The sequence below is a fragment of the Diabrotica undecimpunctata genome, chromosome 3 (genome assembly GCF_040954645.1).
Source record: "Diabrotica undecimpunctata isolate CICGRU chromosome 3, icDiaUnde3, whole genome shotgun sequence".
NCBI lineage: Eukaryota > Metazoa > Arthropoda > Insecta > Coleoptera > Chrysomelidae > Diabrotica > Diabrotica undecimpunctata.
Genome location: NC_092805.1, coordinates 50,921,865 through 50,949,507, shown reverse-complemented (window position 1 = coordinate 50,949,507; position 27,643 = coordinate 50,921,865). Strand labels below are relative to the sequence as shown.

Here is a 27,643-nt window from a genome sequence, read left to right as displayed (position 1 = left end):
GTTGGCATGTTAAATGTCGAAAGTACATGTACTGTATATACACCTATACACCTGTTGCATGTTTGACCTATATCCTCCTTAGTCCCAGTGTCGTCTACACGTGATATAAAACATGCTTTGTTTAGGATTTTTTTCTGGGATGTCAGTTTAGGTTGGCAGCCTTGAAAAGTAGTTCACTGGAAAGCCGATAGGTAGCGTCACCTGCTAGAGTGAGTTTTTAGTTCATTCATTCGTATTTGATGACTATGAAGTAGAAGTAGAGTAAAAATGGCGTACTGTCCGACCGGCCGATTCCATGTTCAAGTTTCTGTAAGTGTTTTTTCTGCTTTTTACTTAGCATAAAATTCTCATTCAATGATTAAACACTTAACTTGAAGACTTGTTCTTTTTATCTGTAATTAAATAGATAATTATCCTTCCGTCCATATTTTTCAAGCTGTTACCATGAAAACGTTTATGTCGTCTGACAGAGACATTAAGATTTTAGATATATTTTTTTACAGTTTGGATTTGATTATTAAAATATACAATTAGAATTTTTTTCTTCAATATATGTGGCATCCTGGTATTATTTTAAAGTAAATACTAATGAAAACTATTAGGCCGATTAATATATGCTATTCTAAACCTAGAATACTTCTTGTAAATCAAGTTTACAGTTGGAAATGATAAACTAAATATTTTTAAATTCGTTATATGCGTATGCGTTGTACTATTTGCGTATGGTTTTTTTTCAGATTCTAAGCGGATTCAAGAATATGTCGACGACCGTTTTGATGGAGATAACAGTGAAGTGGACATCAGCGATGATGATGACTTGGATGCAGATCCAAAATGGCTACCACAGCAGGAGGCCACTGGCATTGGGGTAATTGACGAAGAAGAGGAAGAAACGATATCGGATGGTACCTCAACTACCTTAAACAGGACGGCTTTTAATAGCGCTGCTGGCGAAGACAACACTCCAGTTACACAAGCCGTGAGTAGCAATGGAAGATACTTCTGGAAAAAAACTCAGATTTTGAACCATGCTTTCCAGCACCAGACAATACTCCTTTGGAAATAAATGCTGTAAATGTTCGACCTGATGCTTATGTTAGCAAGTATATTCCTTAGAGTATTTTCAGAGTTAGTTTAAAACAGTCAAACAGAACGTATGTGAAAAAAAAACTGAGAAAGTTCTTTAGGATGGTGTGGAAGATGTAAAACAGTTTTTTTCAGCAAGTTTGATGATGTCTATTATGGGATTTCCTCGGATTAGGATGTATTGGGCGCGAAAAACCAAAGCAGAATGTATAAGTAACCTCATGCGAAGGGATAAATATTTTTGTATACGAAAGAATCTGAAGGTTGTGTATGATGGTGACGTAACGGATGAAGAAAAGAACACCAACAAGTTTTGGAAAGTAGAACCTCTTATCAGGTCAGTTAAAACAGGTTGTTTGTTGAATCCAAAGCGTCAAGTAGTAGCTATAGACGAACGAATGATTCCTTTCTGGGGGCATTGTCCAGCCAGACAAGTAATCAAAATAAAGCCCATTCCATGTGGGTTAAAAAATTTTGTCGTAGCTGCTGCAGATGGACTGCCACTGGATATTTTCTTTTTCCGGGGAAAAGGTGACCCTATAGTTGATGATGAACGTTTCAAACTTCTAAATGTTGGTGATAAGGCTGTGTTAAAGCTTCTGAGTACGTTTCCTTCTTGGATTTCAGTTTATATGGATATATATTTTAATTCTAAACATCTTTTAGATTTGTTACATTCAGAAAGAAAAGCTACAGGTACTGGAACTTTGAAACAAATAAGAATACCCAAGAACTCCAAGCTAAGAAGTGATACTGATTTGAAAACAGAAGGTAGGGGGGCAATTGATGAGAGTATAAGATCGGACGGGCAAGTATCTGTTGTAAAATGGTTTAATAATAAAGCACACTTTGCATTTACCCCCTCGACCCCAGCCAAGAAGAATAGATGCCAAATGCCAGGATGTTCAGCCAACTCAGCTAAAATCAGGTGTTCTACATGCCAGGTATTCTTCTGCATCCAAGAAAACAGAAACTGCTTCAAGCTATACCATGAACTATGACCAGTGCGTCAACTCGCCAGAATTTATGTTCTACATGTCAGGTGTTCCTCTGCCTCCAAGAGACAGCATCAAGGTTGTGAATGCACTGACACCAGTGCATTATCTACCAGTTATTTTTTATCATATTTTATTGCTTAGTAAATGATATAACTAATGTTGTGTATTTATTTCCGATGTATTCATAAAAAATCATGGCTATGTTTCTCATAATACACAAATTGCTTTGAGAATTTTTGATTATCTTGAAACCCAATGTCGGCCATAGGAGACTTTGGATTTTGAAGATGGCTGCCATAAAAAAAATTTTTAGTATTTTTTTTCTTATCTTGATGCCTAATGTAACATAAAACACACCGAAATATAGAAATTAAAAAACAAAAAATTTCCTGGGACTAAGGAGGTTAAATTAATGAAAGATACAGCAGGAAAAATGAAAGATTACCCAAGAAGGATCATATCAATCACTTATTTTGTATTTGCTGTCTTTTTCTATAAATAACAAATGTTTGTTATAGAAAAAGACAGCAAATACAAAATAAGTGACTGATATGATCGTTTATGGGTAATCTTTCATTTTTCCGACTGTACATACACTCAATGCTCGACAAAATAAAAGAAGTTCTATTATTTGAGATTTGTTTGATCTGTTAAGATGTTTTTACATCTGCCGGTACTTCAGCGAGTGCAACATTTTTTTATGAATTAATGAACGAATAAATGAAACTAGATTTTGTATTGTCATATGATTGACTGCATTGACTGCATATTCGGTAGATCTGTGAAATTCTAGATTTGTTTTAAGCTAATGCTAGGTGATATTTCATCCTCAAGTAGTTGTGAAATCTATTTAGTATATTTTTTGTTTTGGATGGCACCAAAGTGAAAGCAATTAAAAAATTACTATGTTTCTTCATAATCCTTAAATATATCTTTATCTTTTTCTCATTGGAATTGTTGAGTAATGTATGTATCTTTTCTATTTATAGACTTAAAAGAAATAGAAAGAGCAGTAAAATAAATAAAAAGGAATAAATGGAATACTGCTAAAACAATACTAATACACAAAACGGGAGACATCACAGACCTAAAAAATTATCGACCAATTTCACTTCTTTCACAACTTTACAAAACCTTTACAAAGATTATTACAAACAGGTTAATAATTAAATTTGACGCATATCAACCAGTAGAACAAGCCGGATTTAGAAAAGGTACAACACCTGTGACCATCTATATACTTTGAAAAGCCTAATAAAAAAGACTAACGAATACAATCTCCCATTATGTCTGGATTTTATAGATTATGAAAAAGCTTTTGATAGCGTAGAAGTGTGGGCAATAGAAGAAACATTAGTCAACAAACGGATCCACTTCAGGTACAGAATATTGATTATAATATTTACGAACAAGCTGAAATGATAGTGAAGTTGAGTAATGGAATCAAAACAAGACCAGTAAAAATCAACCGAGGCGTAAGACAAGGATTACACTATCTCCAAAATTATTTACAAGTGCCCTAGAAGATATCTTTAAGTCATTAGACTGGGAAAATAAGGGAATCCCTATTAACGGAAGATATTTGAACCATCCTAGATAGGCAGATGATGTAGTACTAATAGCTGACACATGGAATGCACTGAATACGATGATTGAGGAGATACACACACAATCACTAAAAAAAGGACTGAAAATAAATTTTAGCAAAACTAAACTAATGTCAAACAAAGATGACAAATCTATAATAAGCATCCAACGGACAGAGATAGAACACGTAAATGAATATACATATCTGGGTCAAAATGTCAAGGTAAGCAAAGAAAATCAGACTACCGAAATAAGCAGACATGTAAAGATGGGACGGGCAGCATTTGGAAGACTCTCATACGTACTTAAAAATAAAAATATACCTTAAAGACTGCGAATTAAAGTGTTTAATTTCTGTATCCTACCTATACTTACATATGGAGCTCAAACATGGACACTCACTAAAATAAAATGGAGAAAATCAAAAAAACTCAGAGAGCTATGGAACGACAGACGCTGGATATCTCACTCAAAGACCATAAAACCAATGAAGACATTCGTAATAGAACAACAGTAAAAGATGCTGTCAGCCGAACAGGCAGCCAAACTGAAATGGAAATGAGCTGGACATAACGAACGTCTTAAGGATGGCCGATGGAATAAAGAAATCGGGAATTGGCGGCCATATGAAGCCAAAAGACCACGAGGAAGACCACAAATATGCTGGAGCGACGATATTAAAAGAACTGTAGGACCAATGTGGAAACGTCTTACAAACAACAGAGATGAATGGCGAGAATTAGGACAGGCCTATATTCGACAATCCAAATAAAGAGAAGGGCTTAAAAAAATTATAGATTTAATTTGATGGTTAAATATTGTAATATAGATTTAAACAAAAATTTACTTACGGTAAATTGTCTTGCTGTCTCTGCTGCAATAATATCATCTGTGCTATTTGATTCTGGTTCCGACCAATGGGAACTAAGGACGATTGAAACTTTACCTACAAGTTATATTGCTTAGTAGCATCATACATAAAAAGCACATGGGCTTTTCATGTATGATGCTACTAAGCATGGGCATACAAAAGAACTTAATAAAAAATTAGATTTATTATATACTGACAAAAGTTATAGAAATGGATTCAGTGAACTTAAAGCATATGCCAGACCTGATATCGGTTCCTACTGTAATTCTGTTGTCGGTAAAATCGCAATTAAACTAAATAAAATCAAACACAATAAAAAGAGTAAACCTAACCTCGAGAAACTTAAACATATGGATGTACAAGCAGAGATAGAGAAAATACTCAATGATACACTCAGAAAAAAATTAAGTGAAACATCGAAGGAATCAAAAGAGATCGGCAGACTTGCAAAACAACATTCACAACCATAAAAACAGAACAAATATAAGATAACGTAAAAAAAACAAAAAATATATGGATGATAAAAGAAATCCTACAACTGATGAACATACGAAGATCTTACAAAAATCAAAATAAAGCGATATGCAAAGAAATTCAAAGAATAATCAGAACAAAAATCAGGAAAGCGAAAGAAGTATGGATGAACAGCAGATATGGGGAACTGAGGGATTTACTAAGAAAATGGGACCACTTTAGTGTATACAAAAAGAACGACAAAGTCACAAATATAAATAAATTTCACTACAACTTTGTGAGTGTTTAGTGATCACATGAAGTATCACAAGTAATGAAGTATCACAAATGAATACAGTTTAAAAAATAATACTTGATATTCTAACATAAGAAGTTACAAACGCAATAAATACAATACAACTTATCGATAAGGAAAATCTTTAAACTTCAACACTATTACTGAACACAATATATACCATCAAAATCTTCCGAAAAATCTGGCTTAGATTGTCATTTATAGACACACACCCTAGAAAAATAAAGCAAATAGAAGCTCACAGTTCAGATTAATTATTAGTCTGATGAGCCACGTTCTGAAAATTCTACTTAGAGTTGTACATCAATGTATATACAGAGAATGCTAGGAGAAACTGAGCGACAATCAATTTGGATTTCGTACGAAGCTTTTTACGAGGGAGGCATTATATGGCCTCCAGATACTACTACAAAAATGCTGAGTTCATTGAAAAGACGTATTTCTTTATTTTATCGATTACGAAATAGTGTTTGATCAAGTAAATCATACAAACTCATAGAAACCCTAACAAAACGTGGCATGGACCATAATCATCATCATCAGTTGGCGCTACAGCCCTTCGTGAGCCTTGGCCTGCTTCAAAACATTCTTCCATCCTTCCCTATCGAGTGTCTGTCTTCTCCGGCCCCTCACTCCAACCTCCCTCAGATCTTCCTGTACATCGTCCAGATATCTGAGTTAAGGTCGCCCCCTTCTTCTTCTTCCAAACGGCCTGTTTAGCATAGTTATTTTAGTGGAATCACTCTCATCCATCCGCATAACGTGGCCCATCCACCTTAGGCGATTTATTTTGATGGTCTTCACAATATCTGCATCACCAAAAAGTCTATAGAGTTCAAAGTTATATCGCCTTAAGAGGTTAATCTTTGTAAATGGGTATATTTTATAAAAACCCTTAAAAGGGCTACATTAAAAACACGAACGTTTTCGGAACAACAGTTCCATCATCAGGTTAAAAATACAGGTTACCATGCCTGAGCCACCAAAATATTAGGGTAGAAACCCTTTAAAATATATAATGTTACCAAAGATTGTACATGATGTTGTTAATATTATTTGATGTTTAATATTTTAATTAAATTTTACTTCAGGTAACATACACCCATGCTTTAAGTGAGTTCCAGTGTCCGGAGAGTAAACCTCTTCAAACGGACTTCAGCTGGAAACTTTTACAGAATGGGGAACAAAGAAATCCAAATATTATGATGTGCAGACGACGCCACATTAATCGACGAGACAGAAGACGAGCTCCAAAAATTAACACACATCTTCAATACAACAGCGATGAAATACAATACGATAATATTAGCTGAAAAAACCAAATGTATAACAACATCTCAATACCCACTATGACGTAAAATCGAAATTGATGGGAAAATAATACAAAGAAATACAATATGAGAATATCAGCAGAAAAAACCAAATGTATAACAACAAATTAAATACCCACTACGATGTAAAATCGAAATTGATGGGAAAATAATACAAAGAAATACAATATGAGAATATCAGCAGAAAAAACCAAATGTATAACAACAAATTAAATACCCACTACGATGTAAAATCGAAATTGATGGAAAAATAATAAAGCAGGAAGCAAGGTTTAGATATTTGGGAAGAGATATAACTAGTTACTGAGATGTTGAAGAAGAAGTACAACAACAAAGCTTAAAAGCAAGTAAAGCTGCGGGATCTCTTAATGACACAATCTGGAAGAACAAACACCTAAAACAAGACACAAAAACAAGAATCTATAAAGCAGTAATTAGACCTATATTAACATATATGGCGGAGATACATATAAGACCTGAAACATCAAAAACGAGACAACTACTAGAAACAACAGAGATGAAAATACTTTGACGAATATCAGGGAAAAGTCTGTTGGATAGGGAGAGAAGCGAAAATATAAGAAGAGCATGCAATATAGAAGACATGGGTGACAAAACGGAAACAGGAGTGGAACGAACACATTAGTAGAATGGCGGAGGGTATGATAGTACAAATAGCACGAGATAAGTTACCAAATGGACGAAGAAGTATTGGCAGACCAAGAAAAAGATGGTGAGATCATTTAAACAATTTAGGAGACTAATATTGAAGAAGAAACAGGCTTTAAAACCTACATACAAGAAAGAAGAAGAAGAAGAAGTAGATAAGTATAAATACCTAGGACATGAAATTATGATTGGCAGGGATAGTCAGACCCTTGAACTGAAGAGAAGAATTGGTTTTGGGTGTGCAGTATATGGAAAATTGAGAGAAACTTTTAAAAGTGAGCTGCCCACATGCCTGAAGAAAAAAGTATTTGAATAATCCGTCCTCCCAGTGTTGACAAACTGAGCAAAAACAACAACCTTGACAAAAACCTCAGCTACCAAACTCAGAGTCACACAGAGAAGAATAAAGTGATCCATGTTAGGAATAACTGCGAGACAAAGAGAAATAAAAAACGAAGAGGTCATGAGAACAACCAAGGTGACTGACGTCATCGACAGAATAGCCAGACTAAAATGGAGATAGAGGACGGAGAAAGAGGTAATTGGAATGGAGACCAAGAGAAGACAAGAGAAGCGTTGGTCGACCACTTACACCATGGGCTGACGATTTAAGAAAAAAAATAAAAACTGGATGAGAGTAGCGAAAGATAGACGGGATTGGAAACACGAGAAAGAGGGCTATGATCAGTAGCGGACTTTTGAGGCTGAATGATAATGAATGGCCTAGCCTTGCCTTGTATATCGTAGGCCAAAGAGATAGCAGACTACGCTGCTATAATTCCAAAGCCGCACCAGAGGTATAAATGGCAACTATTATTCTTACAATGGCCTGGTGGGGACGACAGAAATGTCCAGAAGTTTGGTAGTATCGTGGGTACTATAAAAATATCTCAAGGGAAAGTTTACTCTCAAAACTAAAAGATAAATGAAGAATTCCAGGAGCAAGTATGTTGACTTTGCAACCGGCAGTCAGGTGTTTTGAAGGGCACAACAGCGAACTTTGGGATATGGGTCTGCAGATTGCTTATTCGGAACGAGGAATACTGAAGTCAGAAATAATAAATGAAATTAAAGAAAAACAAACAATAAAACTAGGACAGGGGAACGGCATATCCTTGTAAAGGCCATATTTACAAATATTAAAAAAGGTACGGCATTGGTTCAAATAGCTAGCATGAGCGACATATTGACTGCTTAAACTTTCCTCGGAAACCTTCACCTACTGAAATTATTTTTAAAAAAAATTTGGTGATATTTTCCCTTTTAAAGAATAATATTATAAACTTACCATTTTGTTTTTCTCTGTATTCTCTGTCATAGAGATGCCAAACCATGGCATGTCCTCTAATTAAATTAGCTGCGCAAAAATAGGCCATATCAGCCTGGCTATACATACATAGTGGATGTGGTTCATTAATTGTAAACCAATACTTAACATCATTTCCAAATTCATTAAAAAGTACTCTAGCGTAATCTTCGAACCAATATGGAAATTTATCATTCCAAATTCCTCCAATTGCAACCAGACTTTCCGGAATATCTAAATGGATCATTGTTACGAGAGGTTCGATATTATTGGCTTTCAGTTCTGCTATTAGCTTCTTGTAATAAGCAACACCCAAAGGATTCACGGTCTCATTAGAACCTAAAAATATTTTAATCAACTTTTTGTTATATTAATATTTAGTTATGACACTTTTTTAAAATTCGAACGATACAAAATTCTCTGACAATCAGGTTAGAGATTTAAGGTTTAGAAATGAAGTATGTGGTCATATTAAGAATAGAATAGCTACAAGTTCTGATAAATCCATATAATGAGTGTTTTTTTAGAGGTATAAATCTTTGAAATGGAATTAAATAAAGATGAGTTTTTTTTTTAATTGGCATGAAATTAACTTTATTCAAAAGATAATCTTTTGGCATTTTATTTTAAATATAATTTCTTACATACGATGGCCACGGCTGACTTTGATGTAGTCTAATATATATAGTATATAGAGGTCCAATGTTCGATGAATTTTTTCCAACATTTGTGGCCCTATATCGGCAATAACGCGGTGAATATTGTTCTTCGAGTGATCAAAAACACGGGTCCGAAACTTGAAACTATGCGGTTACCAAACGTTTCTTTCAATAAATCAATTATGGCACGAGCTGTGTGACATGTTGCGCCGTTTTGTTGTTCAATGTTGCTCAATGTAGGAATAAAAAAATCTCTATAGCGATCACCATTAACTGTAACATTGTGGCCAGCAGCCTTTGTGAAAGAAGTACGGACCAATAACTTAGGCATCAGACTGCCCGACCGACCACGACCAACCGCCCGACGGCTAACAACCAACTTTTGTATTTTTATTTTTAAACTCACATTACTCTTTCGTGTTCCATCGACCGACCGTCAAAAAGTCAGGAGGGTGTAGCGACATAACCACATATTTGTAATAATATTTTACCAGGCTTTTTGTAAAAACTTGAATTATGGATAGATTGAGCAGCGATAATTCTACTGATAAATTGTTTATCACTTATTTGATGTGGAGACGTCTTCATAGGCATAGGACAGTTTGGATGCGTGACATTTTTTTAGTAGCGGGGAAATTTGGAGAGGATGAACAAAACGATAACGGAGAACGTCTGATTGAATTATGCGAACTAAACAACCAAAAAATTACCAACGGATTCTTCAGACATAAAAATATTCATAAATATATGTACATGGACACAAGAAACACGAAAGCTAAAATCGATAATAGAGTACTTAATAGTCAAACAAGATACCACAATAAAGATAAAAAATGTGAGAATCAGAAGAGGAGCAGAATGTGGAACTGACCATAAACTACTGACAGCAAAAATGGGCATTAATTGGAAACATAACAAAACCCCTCTGCAGAAGAACTGTTAAACACTATAAGAGAAAAACAATACAGTATAGAGAACTACTCCAAGAACAATCAATAGGAGAACTATACAAACAAGGACTAGACCAAAAATTATTAGAATTCAGATACAACAACATCGAAGAAATATACGAGCATATAAAGGCTAGTATAAAACAAGCAGCATTCGAAGCCCTTGGAGAGAAAGAACATATAACAAATAAACAAGACTATTATGAAATAAATAAACTAACAAAAAGAATAATTGAAGAAAATAAGCGACTATACAGAAAATTGCTGACTACAAACAACGACGAAGTTTATAAAGAATATAGAGAAAAAGATAGAGAAGTGAAAAACAAATAACACAACAAAAGAATAAAGAATTGGAAAGAACCTGCTTAAATATTTAAACATACATAGGAGGTACAAGAACTTTGGAGTCACGGAAAGTACTGAGAGAATTAAAACAAAACTGAAAAAAAAATTAAATTGGAAAAGATACAGGACAAATAATGCAAGGACTATTACAAGGAACTGTTAACAGAACAAAGACCACGATTCATTAGAAAAGGAAACAGGCGAAGACGAAATTGATCCCCACAACAAGAAATAGAAATAACGATAGGAAAATGAGACCGGCTATAAAAGCAATCAAAAATAAGAAAGGTTGCTGGAGGCATCTTACCTGAGCTTATAAAATACAGCTCAAAAAAATTATACCGGATGATAAAATGGTTATTTCAGAAAGCCATAAATGGAGAACAGGTCCCAAAGGAATGGACGGGGGCATATATAACATCTATATTTAAGAAGAGAGATAGAATACGATGCGAAAACTACAGAGAAATAAGCGCAATATCATCAATAGGCAGATACTGAGAGAAAAGATAGAGCAAACGATAGAAAGGAAATCGGGGAAGATCAGGCAGGCTTCACAGCAGGAAGATAATGCATAGACCACATATACACACTGAAATAACTGTTGGAAAAGAAAAAAGCAAAAAATAGAGATATTCATTTGGCATTTGTATACCTGAAAAAGGCGTATGACTATGTACCAAGGTCAGAACTATGGGAGGCAATGTACAAATTAGAAATACAGACGAAACTCATGAGAGCTACAAAAGCTCTGTATAAAGAAAATAAAGTGTCCATTAAAATGGGACCAAGAATCATATGAGACTTTACCACAACAAAAGGGCTCCCTCAGGGTTGTTCCACATTACCAACCCTATTCAAAATATACTTAGAGAAAGCCTTGATTGCATGGAAAAGAAGATGCAAAGGCATGGGAGTACCGGTACGAAACGAATACATATATACGTGAAGCTTTGCAGATGATCAAGTAGTGAATGCACAAGACCAAGAAGACCTCAGTTACATTATGAAGAAACTACAAGAAGAATATACCAAGGCTGGCCTAGATAATAACCTCGCGAAAACAGAGTACCTATCTACACGTGAAGAAGACATAGAAGATCTACAGATTGACGACAACGTAACAATTAAAGGAAAGGATAAATTTAAATACTTGGGGTTTATAATCACGAAAAAGGATTTTCGCTCCCAATCTCCTAAACATCTAAATAAAAAGTATATTAAACTCACTGGTAAAATTAATAGTACTTACTATAAAAACGTAAAAATAAAGCAAATGTGCTTAATAAAACGTTCATTATCAATTGAAACATACTAGACTTTTAAATTTTTAATTTATTTATTGGTACATGTATATATTATAATGTTTACTGTAATTATACTAAAACACTAAGCTTTCATAATTAATTAAGACTGTAGTTTTTGTAACTTCTGCGATATTGAGCTAAACCACTTGCATAATGTAAATTATAGGGTTAAAAATAGGTAATACTTACCACTTGGTAATATTCTTGTCCAAGCTATCGAAAATCTGTAATGGGTTGCTCCAAGAGCTACTAAGGCAGCTACATCTTCTTTATATTTATGATAAGAATCGCATGCTACATCTGCTGTACTGTTGTCCACGATTGGGGAAGGTTGAATATGATTAACAAAATCCCACATGCTTTCTGATTTTCCATCTTCATTCCAAGCTCCTAAAAATCGAATAGTTATTTTTAGAAATGTACAACACAAATCAGAAAATTTTTGTTTAAATATTGGCTATGTGACTGTATTGTGAAAATATACGTGCCTCTATAGATATAAATTGGACATTTTGCAATTGAATCGCTGCTATATGTACACTTCGGTGTTAGGTCGACCGACCTACCTTAATCTTTTTTTAAAATGTTTAAAAATTTGTTGACAAATAACAATTAGTAAAACATAATATTTAAAAATATAACATTTATTTGAAATTAAAACTCATTAATAGCTGTTCATGACTTCATGCAATTTATATCTGTTACCATGGATCCATTGTTTTAACTTTTTTTTTTTAATTTTTTATAGTTATGTATTATTTTGATGGTAGATGGTAAGCAATTAAACATTTTTGATCCCAAAAAATCAATGCAACGTTGGCCAATGGTTTTTCCTTTTTTTTGGTACTAATATCGTTAAGTTTCTATTTCCAGTTTGATATGTATGGTGGGTACAATTCAGAAATGATTTTTTTCTGTGTAAATATATTAATGATTTGTAGGAGTACAACTGGTTTAAATCCATAAAATGACTGTCTGTAAATAATTGGTCCACTGAAGATCTTATACCCCTTCTATATATTATTCTAATTATCCAATGTTGTATAACGTTTAGATTTTTAAGGTGAACATTGTACGCTCCACCCCATCCAATAATCCCATAGGTTAATTGTGATTGTACCAGAGAATAGTATAAAATCTTTAAGTGGTGAACATCTAAGAAGTCGCGAAGATATTTAAATTTTGGGAGTAAACCTCTTATTTTTTGGACTACATATTTGATATGATGATCCCATTTTAGGTCTCTGTCTATTACAATACCAAGGTACTTAATATTTTCTGCTTCTGGAATTGTTGTCAATTTCAAGTTGGTTGAAGTTTGGTAACCCAGTGGTGTATGACGAAAATGGCAAGTATTTAGTTTTTTCAATTAATGTTAACTGGTTATGTTGAAACCATTTTTTTATTTTTACAAAGTCCATTTCGACATTTTTCTTTAACTTTTTCCAATTATTATTGCTGTAAAAAATAGCTGTATCGTCAGCAAAACTTATGATCTGGCCTGAAGTCTGCAATGTAAGTAATGTATTTATATAAATAGTAAATAAAAGCGGCCCCAACACCGTTCCTTGCGGGACTCCGTAAGTCACAGTTCTGGTCATGCTGATTTTACCATCTACAGTTACCTTTTGCTGTCTGTTACTTAAGTAGCTCTCTAACAATTTGAAGGCCACACCTCTGATGCCGTAATTTTTTAGTTTATGTAACAGTATTTTGTGGTTTACAGTATCAAATGCTTTAGGGAGATCTACAAATATACATAAAGAAGCTTTTTTATTATCTAAAGCATTGTAAATATTTTTTACCAATTTACCAATTGCATCTTCTGTAGACCTTCCCTCTCTAAAGCCATATTGACTTTCAGATAATATATTATGTTTCTTTAAAAAAATTATTTAGACGAGATTTTATAATTTTTTCGATTACTTTACTGAGATTCGAAGTCAAGCTTATTGGTCTATAGTTTCTAAGTTCACTACGATCTCCACCTTTAAAAAGCGGTTTAATGATACCTGTTTTTAATACATTGGGAAATATACCTAATCTGAAACAGTTATTGATTATATAGGTCAATGGTTTAGCAATTTGTTCTGCAACCTCTTTTAACAATTCTGATCTGAGGGTATCTATACCTGGCGATTTTTTATTTTTTAGTGTATGTATAGTTTTAATGACTTCATCTTCATTCGTTGGAAATAAATATATGCTATTTTTTACATACTCAATCTCTTCAACATAATTGAGAGGTGTATCAATTCTCTCAGCATATTTTTTTCCCAAATCACTGAAATAGTTATTAAATAGATCTTCCATTTTTTCCATGATCTGTTATTAAATTATCATGTGTCTTTATCTGCTCAATTGTTGTTTTAACTACTGTTCTACCATACAATTCTTTGACACATGTCCAAAAGGCCTTTGAAGTGCCAGTATTTTTATCAATTAAGTCATTAAAATATTTCTTTTTTGCTTTTGTTAATAATCTGTTGAGATAATTTTTGGATAATTTATATTCGTTAATGATATTCATGTCACTGGGGTGTTTCTTAGATTTTTTATACAAATTATTTTTTTCCTCAATAGCTTTTAATAATTCTAAATTGATCCAAGGTTTTTTATTTTTTGATTTTTTTCGAATTTGTACTTCCTTAGTTGTTATGTCAATATTTCGTTGTAGTGTATTGATAAACTCCTCAGTTGTATTATTTATGTTTGTGGAATTATAAACAGAGATCCAGTTTTCGTCTTTTAAATTTAGCTTTAATTGTATGTAATCTGTATATATATATATATATATATATATATATATATATATATATATATATATATATATATATATTTATATATATACATACATATATACATATGTTTGTGTGTATGTGTAGAAAAAGGCATACCTTCAATTTGAGCCGCAGCCGTTGAACAGGACCAGAAGAAATCCTTTGGAAATCTTTTATTATTTATTGTTTCAGCAGTACTAAAATAAGATTGGTCATGAGTAAAATTTTAATTTACTGTTTTTAGTAGTTTTAAAGTAGTATATTGTATTAACATGAAATAAGAAAATAGCTTCAGAACAATATAAGTTTTAAATATTACTAAATATATGTATAACATATACTTTATAATATTTACAAAATTGGTTGTCATGAACAAATCCTAGGGTTTTTGTAAACATTTGTAAAGCTTTTAACCGGGATTTCCATTTATAATAAAAAACCATGAAAACCACCAAAGTTTAAAAATTTCCTTTATAAAAGGTATAATATTATAAAGGAAATTTTTTAAACAATTTTTTTTTTGTGATACATGGTATACAGCCAACTACAGGAATTTAGTTTCCATGTAGCTTTTAAAAACAATTGTTCAATCCGTAAACTAAATGTTTCAAATCTGAGGAAAATAGAGGAAGCTTCATGAAAAAAAAATATTTAATGTAGGCTAAAAAATAGAGAAACAGATCATAAACCTTAAGATAATAAATATTGTAAAACTTACCAATAGTACGCCAGTAGTACTGGCAAAATAAGTTTTCTAAAAACCATAATAAAAATTATAAAAAATTACCAAAAACTTTTACTTGTAGATTTCTAAATGTTTCAATAATATATATAGAAATAATATCAACGAGCTTCTAATAATACTTGAATTTTTAAGAGCTGATTGTTATTCGATAAACAAGTGCAAATATGCCTTGTAATGTTTATACAAAATCAATTTGCTACCGTATCTCTCTGGCTTTGCCAAGTGTCAATACTTATGAATTTATATCTTGATTATATAATATTTAATGCTTGAAAAGCCAGTGCGAAAGAGATATGTTTATTTTAAAATACTATTGTAGCGAGATAAAACGAGCGGTTCGAATTTATATACATATATTTATTTATAACTTTACAGTTCGGTACTCTCTTATTAACTAAACTACTTCTAACATTGTTACCTATATATACTACAGTTACTAGGTTCGAGAATATTCTGGCGTTGTCCCACCTCTAATTCGCCTACGTGACCGGTTATTCTCTCTCGCACTCGATACGCCGCGAAACTTCGAGATGCAATGCAACCGTTACCTGGGCCATGCCGAGAGCATGTTCGTAACACTGCTCCCCTCTTAAATCTGATCGTCCCGATCAGCAACTCTATATGTAGGTACAGGATGGCGGAATCTACAGGACTCTCCAGCTCTGCATGAACCCTTTAGATAGAAATAACAGTCTACTGACTTTGAAGGATACGATCTCATCGGGTTAATGCAACACACAGTAATTCGTACGCCGATTTCTCGGAAGATTACTTCAAGCATGCTTCTGACAATCTTCCAGTCCAGATTATCTAGTGCATGGCCTATCTTGGGTAAGGCCAAATTCTTGATGTCGTAATTGCATACAATTTTCTTCAAATTAGTTAAAGCACGCCATATATCCTCGTACCTTGTCATGTCTGTATACGACTTCCTGGTCACCATATACAGCAAAGATCGAGAACCATCTTCTAATCTCAGTACTCTTCCAACTTTAGGCTGCTGGTTTTTTAACTCGTCCAAACGACCGAATTTCTTATAAAATACGGATGAGATTCCATTAGTCATCTCAAGATCTTGGGCAACACAGTGGGCTAGAGAGACGTTATGCGGAACACTAAAAAGATCCTGCTGAACTTCTGTGGTCACGCCGAATCTAGCACTCTTTCTCTCTGCGTAATTTGACATAAATTCATTAAAGCTTGGTCGCCGGTCATCTCTGATCTCATGTTGAAGGGTTCGTGCTTCTTCTGTTTCATTTGAGCCAGCATATGGTGCAAGACGATTTATATGAACTACTTTTGGTTTACCTTTCGGCAACTTCTTAATTCGGTATATCACGTCATTTATTTTCTTTTTAATTTCATATGGACCTTCCCATTGTCTTTGCAGTTTGGGAGACAAGCCTCGACGACGTTGTGGATTATAAAGCCAAACAAGATCACCTACTTCATAGCTTTCACTCTTGCATCGAGAATCATATTGATCTTTCATTCTGCCACTGGCTATCTGGATGTGTTGTCGGGCAAGTTTATGAATGTTGTTCATTCTTAACTTCAGGCGGTCGACATAATCTTCGCTTGCAACATGTTCTTCGGAAGGTCTGCAGCCAAACTCTGGGTCGCAGGGTAAACGAACTTCACGACCTAACATCAGGCAGGTTGGAGTCTGGCCTGTAGTTTCATTCACGGCCGAGCGGTAGGCCATTGGGAATAAATGAATATGCTGGTCCCAATCTCTTTGATGTTCTGATACAACCTTGGACAGGTGTTTACCCATTGTTCGGTTCATTCTCTCGACCATTCCATCTGATTGAGGATGCAGGGGTGTCATTCTGGTCTTATTGACACCAATCAATTTACAAACGTTTTGGAAAAGGGTTGACTCGAAGTTTCGCCCTTGGTCGGAGTGGATCTCCAAGGGAACACCAAATCGGCTAAAGAATTCTTTAACAAGTACCTCTGCAACGGTAGCAGCTTCTTGATTTGGTATCGCATAAGCCTCAGTCCATTTCGTAAAATAATCCATGGCTACCAGGATATATTTATTTCCATCATTTGTCTCTAGAAGTGGACCTGCAATGTCGATTGCTACTCTTTCCATAGGACTACCAACATTGTACTGTCTCATGGGTGCCCTCTTTTTACCAGCTGGACCATTACTGGTTGCACACAGTTGACATTTCCGGCACCATCTTCTTACATCATCTTTACAGTTCACCCAATAGAACCGTTCTCGAACCTTTTGCAGAGTCTTCGTGATACCAAAGTGTCCACCTGATGCACCGTCATGCAACTGACGCAATACTTCCGACACTTTACTTTTAGGTACAATTAACTGAAGCTTAGTTTCTGTATCATCATCGTTCTCAAAGGTTCTATACAGAAGATCATCTTTCAGCACTAGGCAATTCCATTGGCTCCAGTAACACTTGACTTCTGGACTACATGCACTAATGTCTTGCCAAGAAGGTCTTTTACTTCGACGCATCCAATCCAATACTCTTTTTATACATGGATCATCTGCTTGAGCGTCTTGTAGCTGTTGAGGCTGCCATTGCTCATTAATGACGGTGGTTCGTCTCACGGGGCAAAGTTGTTCTTCTAATTTAAGACAGTGATTACAATTTCCACTGCACGGCCGTCTCGAAAGGGCATCAGCATTTGAATGAACTCTGCCAGCCCTGTGTTCGATCACGTAATCATATTCTTGTAATCGTTCTAACCATCTTGCCATCTGGCCCTCTGGATTACGAAATTGTAGGAGCCATTTTAGAGCAGCGTGATCCGTGCAAAGAAGAAACTTTCTGCCATACAAGTATTTATGGAAATGCTCACAAGCCTTCACTACGCCTAGCAATTCTCTCCTGGTAACGCAATAGTTTCTTTCTGGTTTTGACAAGACTTTGCTAAAGTAAGCGATGACTTTCTCCTGCCCATCTTGGATTTGGGAAAGAACAGCTCCTATAGCACTGTTGCTTGCATCGGTGTCCAACACAAATTTTCCTGTCTGTCTAGGGTAGCTTAAAATCGGTGCGCTGATCAGAGCCATTTGTAAGTGTTCGAAAGCTCTTTGACAATCTTCGCTCCATGTATATTCTTTGCCTTCTTCTGTCAACTTTGTTAATGGCTTGGAGATGTTGGCAAATCCTTTGACAAAACGTCGGTAATATGTACATAGGCCAAGAAAACTTCTAATTTCGTGTTTATCTCTTGATACTGGCCAATCCTTAATTGCTGCAAGTTTTTCAGGATCAGCTGTTACACCATTACTTGCTACAATATGTCCCAAGTACTTCACTTCTCGTCGAAACAAGTGACATTTCTTCGGACTCAACTTCAGATTCGCTGCCCGCAATCGTTGAAAGACTTCTGTTAGATTATTGGCATGTTCATCAAAGGATCTTCCAACTAAAATTACGTCATCCAAATAAACCAGGCATGTTTTCCATGTTAGACCTCTTAAAACTGCATCCATTATTCTTTCAAATGTTGCCGGGGCATTACATAAACCAAAGGGCATAACTGTGAACTGCCAAAGCCCTGATCCTATCGAGAATGCGGTTTTTTCACGATCGGCTGGCTCCATGTCTACTTGCCAATATCCACTTTTCAGATCGAGTGTGGAGAACCAACGAGAACCAGAAAGTGTATCCAAAGTATCGTCTATTCTGGGCAAAGGATAACTATCTTTTTTAGTTACTGCATTAAGCTGTCGGTAGTCAATACAAAAACGTGTTGAACCATCTTTCTTCTTTACTAGGACTACTGGTGATGTCCATGGACTGTTTGATGGTTCAATTACCCCTTGTTTGTTCATATCTTTGATGATGTCTTCGGCTTCATGTCTTTTCGCAAATGGAAGTCGTCTAGGTTGTTGTCTGATTGGCTGAGCGTCTCCGGTATGAATTTTATGCTTTACTATGCTTGTTTTGCCATTATCCTTGATATCCATGGCAAAAACATCTTGAAATTCTATCAGCATAGACTTCACTTTTTTAGTTCGTTCATCATCAAGATCTTGGCACGTTTTAATCATCGTCTCAACGAGCTCCTTTGGATACTTAGATTTCGACGGTTTCTCATTAGTATTCATGGAACAAATCGAAGCCACGGGAACACACTGTCCAATCAAAGTTCTTTTACTTAACTTAATAGCAGTTCCCTTTAAATTCATAACTCTTACAGGAACGACATCTCGAATTCTCACCAAAGCTTTTGCCGTTAGGAACTCGGCATTATTCACATCTTCGACCATCCTTAAACTTCCCTCTCGGCAGTAACCATCAGGTCTGGTCATCAAAATTTTCTCACTATTACCGGGTATTGTTACGTCACAAGTAGTTATTAAGCTGATAACATCTTCTTTGTCTTCATGAAACGGCAACTCTTCACCACTGATCTCGAGAAATCCATCTTTGACATTCAATACAGCCCCAACTTTCCTTAGTAAATCCATCCCCAATATGAACGCATCGGAGATCTCTGCAATTAATACTGTATGTTTCACTGTGGTCTGGCCAATGGATACTGATATATTAGCCTCGCCATATGAATTAATTATCTCACCAGTTGCTGTTCTAAGCTTAACTGTTGCGGGCGATAATTTAAGATGGCCTCGCACTACTTCTGGCCGTGCAATAGTTCTGGTTGCACCTGTATCTACCAAAAACGATCTACATTTATTATTGATACGACCCTCTATGTACAAGCTATGAATTCCACCTGAGGACGTAATGTTCACAGTTACTATGGGGGCTGTGTTTCTCGAGGTCGGCAGTTGCCCCTTGTTGTCGACCCGTTCTAGTTTTCCGACTGTTGTATCATTTTCTTGCAATTACGGCAAATATGACCTACGTCACCGCAATTCCAACATCTGGGCTCACGTCTCTTCGGCATCGTGTTACGAACTACTTTTCGTACCATTTCTTCCAGACGTTCATCGTTTGGTTCGTCGCCTTCTTCAATGGTTCTTACTCGATGACTCCGTGAAGTTTGACTAGCTGTTTCATGTTCCAAGGCAATAGCGAGCGATTCATCTAGAACTTTCGGTCTTGCTAGTCGTAAAGCTTTCTGTAATTCACTTTCTCTTAACCCATTGACGAAGGTATCTACAGAAATTTCTTCCAAAATGTTGTCTGGTACCTCTGGATAAGCCAACCGCACTATACGAGCAACATCTGCTTCAAACTCTTGCAAATTTTCACTTGCTCGTTGAATTCTACTTCTTAGTTGCGCCTTGTAGACTTGTTGTAGATGGGCATCTCCGTAACGTTTGTCTAGTCGAGTGAACAAGGTCTGGTAACATTTTTCTTGACCCTTAGGAATCGATCTTAGGATATCTGCAGCATCACCTCGTAAAGCAGCAGTCAAGGAAACAGCTTTTTCTTGTTCTGTCCAATGATTGGCTGTTGAAATAGCTTCAAATTGTCTAAGGTATATGGACCAAGAAGACTTTCCATCAAATGCTGGCAATTTGAATCTCATATTATGTGTCGTTTCGTCTCTAGGTAATTCTTCTTTCACTACCGGATCTAAGGCTGTTGTATTAACTGGTGGTAGCACTTTTGTATTAGTTATCATGCTCTCTAAATGTTTGATCTTCTCTTCTACGTCTTCTATCTTGTCGTTTACATTTTTCTGTATCTTATCAAATGTTCTTGAGACTTCTTCAAATTTGTCATTGTTTTGATTACATACTTCGTCGAATCTTCTAGACATATTTTCGAATTTCTCGTCGTTTTGTCTGGCTACTTCTTTAATAATTTGAGACGTTTCATCGAATCTTTTGGAAACAGTCTCGAATTTATCATCATTTTTTTTAGAAGTTTCTTCTATCATTTGAGACGTTTCATCGAATCTTTTGGAAACAGTCTCGAATTTATCATCAGTTTTTTTAGAAGTTTCTTCTATCTTCATTAAAACTGCTTCTTCTGCTGACTGAAAATGGAATGTCTCTGGATCATCTCCATTCTTGTTAAGAATAGTCTTTAGTCGTTCTTTGAGTATCTTCTTGAACCCGCTGCAGTCTTCATCGCGTTCTTCCAGTTGCTCACGCAACTGTTTTACTGAAAGTTGTACTAGCAGCATCTTTGGTCAGGTCATACTTTTTAAATGTTCTTTCGTACAAAGGACACTACCGAACTACGCGGATGTTCCCGACAAACAATACTTTTCAAAAGTTCAGAAGTCTTTTTTAAAAGTCACTGCTGAATTTATTTCTTTTTCCTCACACCGTAACACCAACTGTAGCGAGATTAAATAAAACGAGCGGTTCGAATTTATATACATATATTTATTTATAACTTTACAGTTCGATACTCTCTTATTAACTAAACTACTTCTAACATTGTTACCTATATATACTACAGTTACTAGGTTAGAGAATATTCTGGCGTTGTCCCACCTCTAATTCGCCTACGTGACCGGTTATTCTCTCTCGCACTCGATACGCCGCGAAACTTCGAGATGCAATGCAACCGTTACCTGGGCCATGCCGAGAGCATGTTCGTAACACTATATTAATGTATAAACTAGCTGACCCGGTGAGGTTTGTACTGTCTTAAAATTAAATATTGTGGCTAAAAAATTACTGCTCGTTGCAAGATATTTCGGATTTAATCTTCTATAGAATGTATAATTTGTACATTTATTTGTGTTTCTCTGTAGCAGACGTAACCACAAGATGCCGTAAAGTGTAGCCGATTCTTGTTCACAAGTAGCAGTTATGGTCATACAAACCTGAACTCTTCGACGCAGCGATTATTACTGACATAAAAATTCCAAAAAATGAGTTTTTTCAATAGTAAAAATTGAGCACAAAATTGTATTAAAATAAATTTTATTTACATGTTCAGTTTTGTTACATATTTAAGTTTATAAAATAAAAATTGATATGTTACATTTCATTCCCATTCCGTTTCAAAAACGTGGCAACTTGGGAATTTGTAAAGCATCGTAGCCGTAATACCACAGCACCTGCCGAAGCAAGAAACGTTCATTTACATATGCGGTGTTGGCGGAAGTGCTTCTGTTGCCTTTTGTGATTATATTTTTTGCGGTTGAAGTTTGTGGTGATAATCTTAGTGTTATTGGAGTTTGTCGTTTTATAGTAAATTTTTAATTATATTCTGTGATTATTAAAATTTAACGGACGAACAACCGAGTTGTTCCAAGAGAAGACAGCAAAGTGTTAACGTCAGAAGAGAAGGTAGTAATACGATATGAAGGAATTAAATTGCATGATGCAGAAAATTGGCATCAAATATTAGCCACGCGGTCGATACTTGTAGCAGTTTAACAAAAGGTTCCATTAGCTGTATTTATCATGTGCCTAAAAATACATCGGGAAATAAAAAGCAAGTAAAATGTAAAACTAGAGGTAGAAAAAACATTGTTTCGGATGACGAGACAAGACATTTTATTTTCGGAGTTAAATTACAACACTGAAAAAATTTCTCAATGGCTCGAAAACAATTACTTTTTACCCAAGATATCTCGTAGAGTATTAATCAGAACTATAGCTCAGCCCCATCAGGAAAGGAACGACGTTTAATCATTATCCATATAGGAAGTAATACAGGCCAGGGTTCCTTGATGATGGTTTGCTTCAATATGAGTCAAGAAAAGCAGGAGATTATCATAAAGAAATGACTTCCGAAGTATTTGAGCGCTGGTTTAAGAGAATCAACACAATTAGAACCTGGTCAGATCACGTCAATAGACGTTTTAGCGTAACTTCCGCGACAGCCGGATAGCGTCAATACGCTTTCTGCAAATTTATTTGTTCTTTTTTATAGCTTTTTGTAACAATAAAACACTGAAAACTTTATTTTCGAAACTTCCACAAAATTTATTATAAAATCTTATCACTACAGCTGTTTCGGCAGAGTACTTTTCTCAAGTGATCTATTTTTGGTATGCATTTACACATTATAGTCTTTAACCAAATAGGTTGATGAGGGGAGAATTGTTTGTCTCAAGTTGGTTAAAGACTATAAAGTGTAAATGTGTAAATACCAAAAATAGATCACTTGAGAAAGGCACTCTGCCGAAACAGCTGTAGTGATATGATTTTATAATAAATTTTTTGGAAGTTTCGAAAACAAAGTTTTCAGTGTTTTATTGTTACATAAAATGAATCTCCATCAAGTAACGGTCGAATCCATCAATTATAGCTTTTTGCTTACGGTATTATGTATTTTTAGGGGAATGTAGGGAATAAGCCACAAAATATATTCAAATGTTTAATTTACTGACGTTTCAATCTCTATAAAGGGACCGTTTTCAAATATATAAATGATAGATATATTTATTTTTTATAGCTTTTTGCTTGTGGAATTCTGTATTTTTAGGGAGAATTTTGAAAATAAGCCACAATATATCTATTTACATGGTTAATTTACTGACGTTTCGATCTCTATTCCAGAGGCCGTTTAAGTTAGAAAAAAAAATTAAATAAATAATATAAGATTATATCCCCCTCCTCCTAAGTGCCTTCTCTGTTGAGGTTGGCGATCAATATGGCAAATTTCTCTCTATTCTGGGCTTGATGAATTAATTCATTTCCTTTTGTGTGGGTCCAATCTCTGATGTTTCGTAGCCAAGATTTTTTCTTTCGTCCTATGCCCCTTTTACCTTCAATCTTGCCTTCTAATATTACCTGGAGCTTCTCAAATTCCCTATGCCGCATTATGTGTCCTATATATGACGTCTTTCTAATTTTGATAGTATTGACCAGATGAGAGTGTGTGTTCATTGCTCTCAGTACTTCTTCAATCGTAGTTCTGCTGGTCCAGCTTATTCTTAGCATTCGGCGGTACATCCACATTTCAAATGAATTTAATTTGTTAACGTATACTGTTTTAATGTCCAGGTCTCACAGCCATATAGTAATAGAGACCACACATAACACTTTAGTGTTCGCAATCTTATTGAGACTGATAGCTTGGGGTTACAGAGCATTTTACGCATATTCATGAAATCAGATCTTGCTATTTCAATGCGTCTTCTAATTTCTATTGAGTGATCTAGTTGACTATTTGGTTCTCTGCCCAGGTATATGAAGCTTTGGGAACTCTGAAGGGTGACACTATTTATTTGTATGTTAGGTGTAACTTGTTCATGGGGGTTTTTATGGTATACCAGAATTTTGGTTTTGGAAAAGTTAATGTCCAAGTTCAGCATGTGACTTTCTTCTGATAATATGTTCATCAATATTTTTGGTTGGTCTTCTGTTTCTGCTAATACTACAGTGTCATCGGCATATCTTATATTGTTAATGATGATTCCATTGACTCTGGCACCTTCAGGGCGATCTTCAAGATCATATAAATAATAATATATAAATATATACAATATAATAATAAACAAATAAAATAAATGTAACTATCGTGTATATCTTTGAAAACGGTCTTTGGATATAGAGATCGAAACGTCAGTAAAAACCTGTAAATAAATTTATATTGTGGCCTATTCCGAACAAATAATATTTAAAAAATATAATTTAATTAACGTTGAAATAATAGTGAGTGTACGCCACTGGATTTTCATACGTCTCTCCCCACTTATCTGCCATTAAACGATAAAATCACTCTTCCAAATACTGGAATTATAGTATAGGTATAGTTATATACAGGGTCGGACTTATATACTGATACATTTTATTAAAATTACGATAATCCCACAAAGTAAAAGAAAAATACATATAAGTAATACTTTTATATTAAAATATATACTTAACATAGTGAAAAATACAAAAAAAAATAATTTGAAACTTAACTGTCGTCTACATTTAAATCGGTATCACCATCATCGCTATCGTTTAAATCTATAACTATTCTATTTATAATATTTTGGAACTGTAAGTATTTTTCTTCTGGTTTTTTAACATGCTGTATACATTTTTTACAATTATCCGCTGTAATATTTATTACATTTGCTCTTATTTAAATCTACAACAGTCGAAAATGATTTAGGGGAATTAATATTTTTAATTTGCTTTGCTTTAGAGCAAATTTAGAGAATTACAGACCGATTAGCCTCCTCAGCCATATATATATATATATATATATATATATATATATATATATATATATATATATATATATATATATATATATATATATATATATATATATATATATTTAGTTTATAATATAAGTTGTTTACGCGAATACTAGTTAAGAGAATGGAAAGAAAATTAGACTTATCAACCAAGGGAACAGGCAGGATTCCGAAAAAGTTACGGAACAAATGACCATTTACAAAGTATAAAAACCCTAATAAAGAAAGCAGTGGAATACAATAAACCTCTAGTTCTAATATTTATCGATTTTCACAAAGCCTTTGACCCAGTTGAGCTAAGCAAAATATTACAGGCGCTTAAAGAATGCAGGCTAGATTATAGATATACAAAATTATTATACAAAATATACCTGCAGGCAACAACCACTGTCAGATTACATACTAACAGTAATCGCATAGAAATAGAACGGGGGGTTAGACAAGGAGACCCAATGTCACCTAAACTTTTTAATACGGTGCTAGAACATGCTTTCAAGAATTTGGATTGGATGACAAAGGGAATAAAAATAGATGGAGAATATCTAAACCACTTACGTTTCGCCGATGATATACTCATAATAGCTGAAGATCTAGGTATGGCAAGAGAGATGGTACAGGAACTCGTTGTGGCTACAGAAAGTGTAGGTTTAAATATAAATATCTCGAAAACAAAAATCATGACCAATTTGGTACCCAACCAGAACTTCAGTATTGGTGGGAAAGAAATAGAACTCGTAGATAGATATAAATACCTGGGACATGAAATTATGATTGGCAGGGATAACCAGACTCATGAACTGAAGAGAAGAATCGGCCTTGGGTGGGCAGCATTTGGAAAACTGAGAGAAACTTTTAAAAGTGAGCTGCCCACATGCCTAAAGAGAAAGGTATTTGATCAGTACGTCCTCCCAGTCTTGACGTACGGAGCAGAAACACTTACCTTAACAAAAGCAGCAGCTACCAAACTGAGAGTCACGCAGAGAAGAATGGAGCGGTCTATGTTAGGAATAACTCTGCGAGACAGGATAACCAACGAAGACATCAGGAGAAGAACGGGAGTGACTGACATCATCGAGAAGATAGCCAGACTAAAATGGAGATGGGCAGGACACATAGCCAGAATGACAGATGGGCGATGGACAAAGAGGTTATTGGAATGGAGGCCAACGGAAGACAAGAGAAGCGTCGGTCGACCACCTACAAGATGGACTGACGATTTAACAAGACTCAATAAAAACTGGATGAGAGCGGCGCAAGATAGACGGGGTTGGAAACATGAAGAAGAGGCCTATGTTCAGCAGTGGACTCTTGAGGCTGGATGATGATGATGATGATGATTATTTTTAATCACATTACTTTTTAATTGAGACCACAATTCTATTGGATTCAGTACACAATAGTAAGGTGGTAATCTGAATACTTTATGGCCCTTATTCTCCGCAAGCCTGTCGATAACATAATTTTTTTCACAATTTCTTTCACAATATTTTTAATTTAGGTAGTAATTGCTACTCAAACCACTTTTCAAACAAAGTAGGTACTGTCCATATCTTGATGATAATCTAAGCGACAATCACTTACACTTTTAGCAGAGAATAATAAAGCATCTGCAGATAACGATATCGCGGAAGAGATTAAAGGAAGAATTCAGGCAGCAAACAGATGTATGTACTAAATCTAATGTATGTACTAAATCATTAATACTATGTATTAAATCTAAAAGCCTAACACGAACATCAAAGATTAGAATATATAAAACGGTGATTAGACCGGTGCTCATGTATGGGTGTGAGACGTGGACCTTGACCAAAGAAACTGAAAGAAAACTCAGTTTCAGTTTGTTTTGAGATGTTTTGAGAGGAAAATCCTCAGAAGAATCTTTGGGCCTTATCACGACATTAATAGCAACCAATACCGAATGAGAACAAATGCTGAGGTCAAGCAGATGTATAGAGCGAGCGATATAGTCCAAGAGATTAAATCCCAACGTCTTAGATGGGCTGGCCATGTCCATAGACTCCCTAATAACCGCTTTGTCAAATTAATATGGGAGGAAGCCCCCACAGGAAGAAGACCCTTAGGACGTCCACGAATGCGATGGAGAGACAATATATGGTCAGATCTAAGAACAATGGGGCTGCCCACTGTCCCAACTATAATGGACGACCGTTCAAG

The 27,643-nt window shown here is 35.0% G+C and overlaps 1 protein-coding gene across 1 annotated transcript in view; it reads right to left on the bottom strand.

The window, feature by feature from the left end:
* LOC140436790 (myrosinase 1-like) overlaps nt 1-15,579 on the bottom strand; it is a 33,535-nt gene extending 17,956 nt beyond the window's left edge. Inside the window, exons 1-5 of the mRNA XM_072525879.1 lie at nt 15,380-15,579; nt 14,779-14,858; nt 12,071-12,271; nt 8,600-8,956; nt 4,523-4,617 (exon numbers count right to left, since the gene is read on the bottom strand). Of these exons, the coding sequence (XP_072381980.1) occupies nt 4,523-4,617; nt 8,600-8,956; nt 12,071-12,271; nt 14,779-14,858; nt 15,380-15,426 (780 nt within the window). The 5' untranslated portion in view covers nt 15,427-15,579. The remainder of the gene's footprint in view (nt 1-4,522; nt 4,618-8,599; nt 8,957-12,070; nt 12,272-14,778; nt 14,859-15,379) is intronic.
* Nucleotides 15,580-27,643: the final 12,064 nt, after the last annotated feature.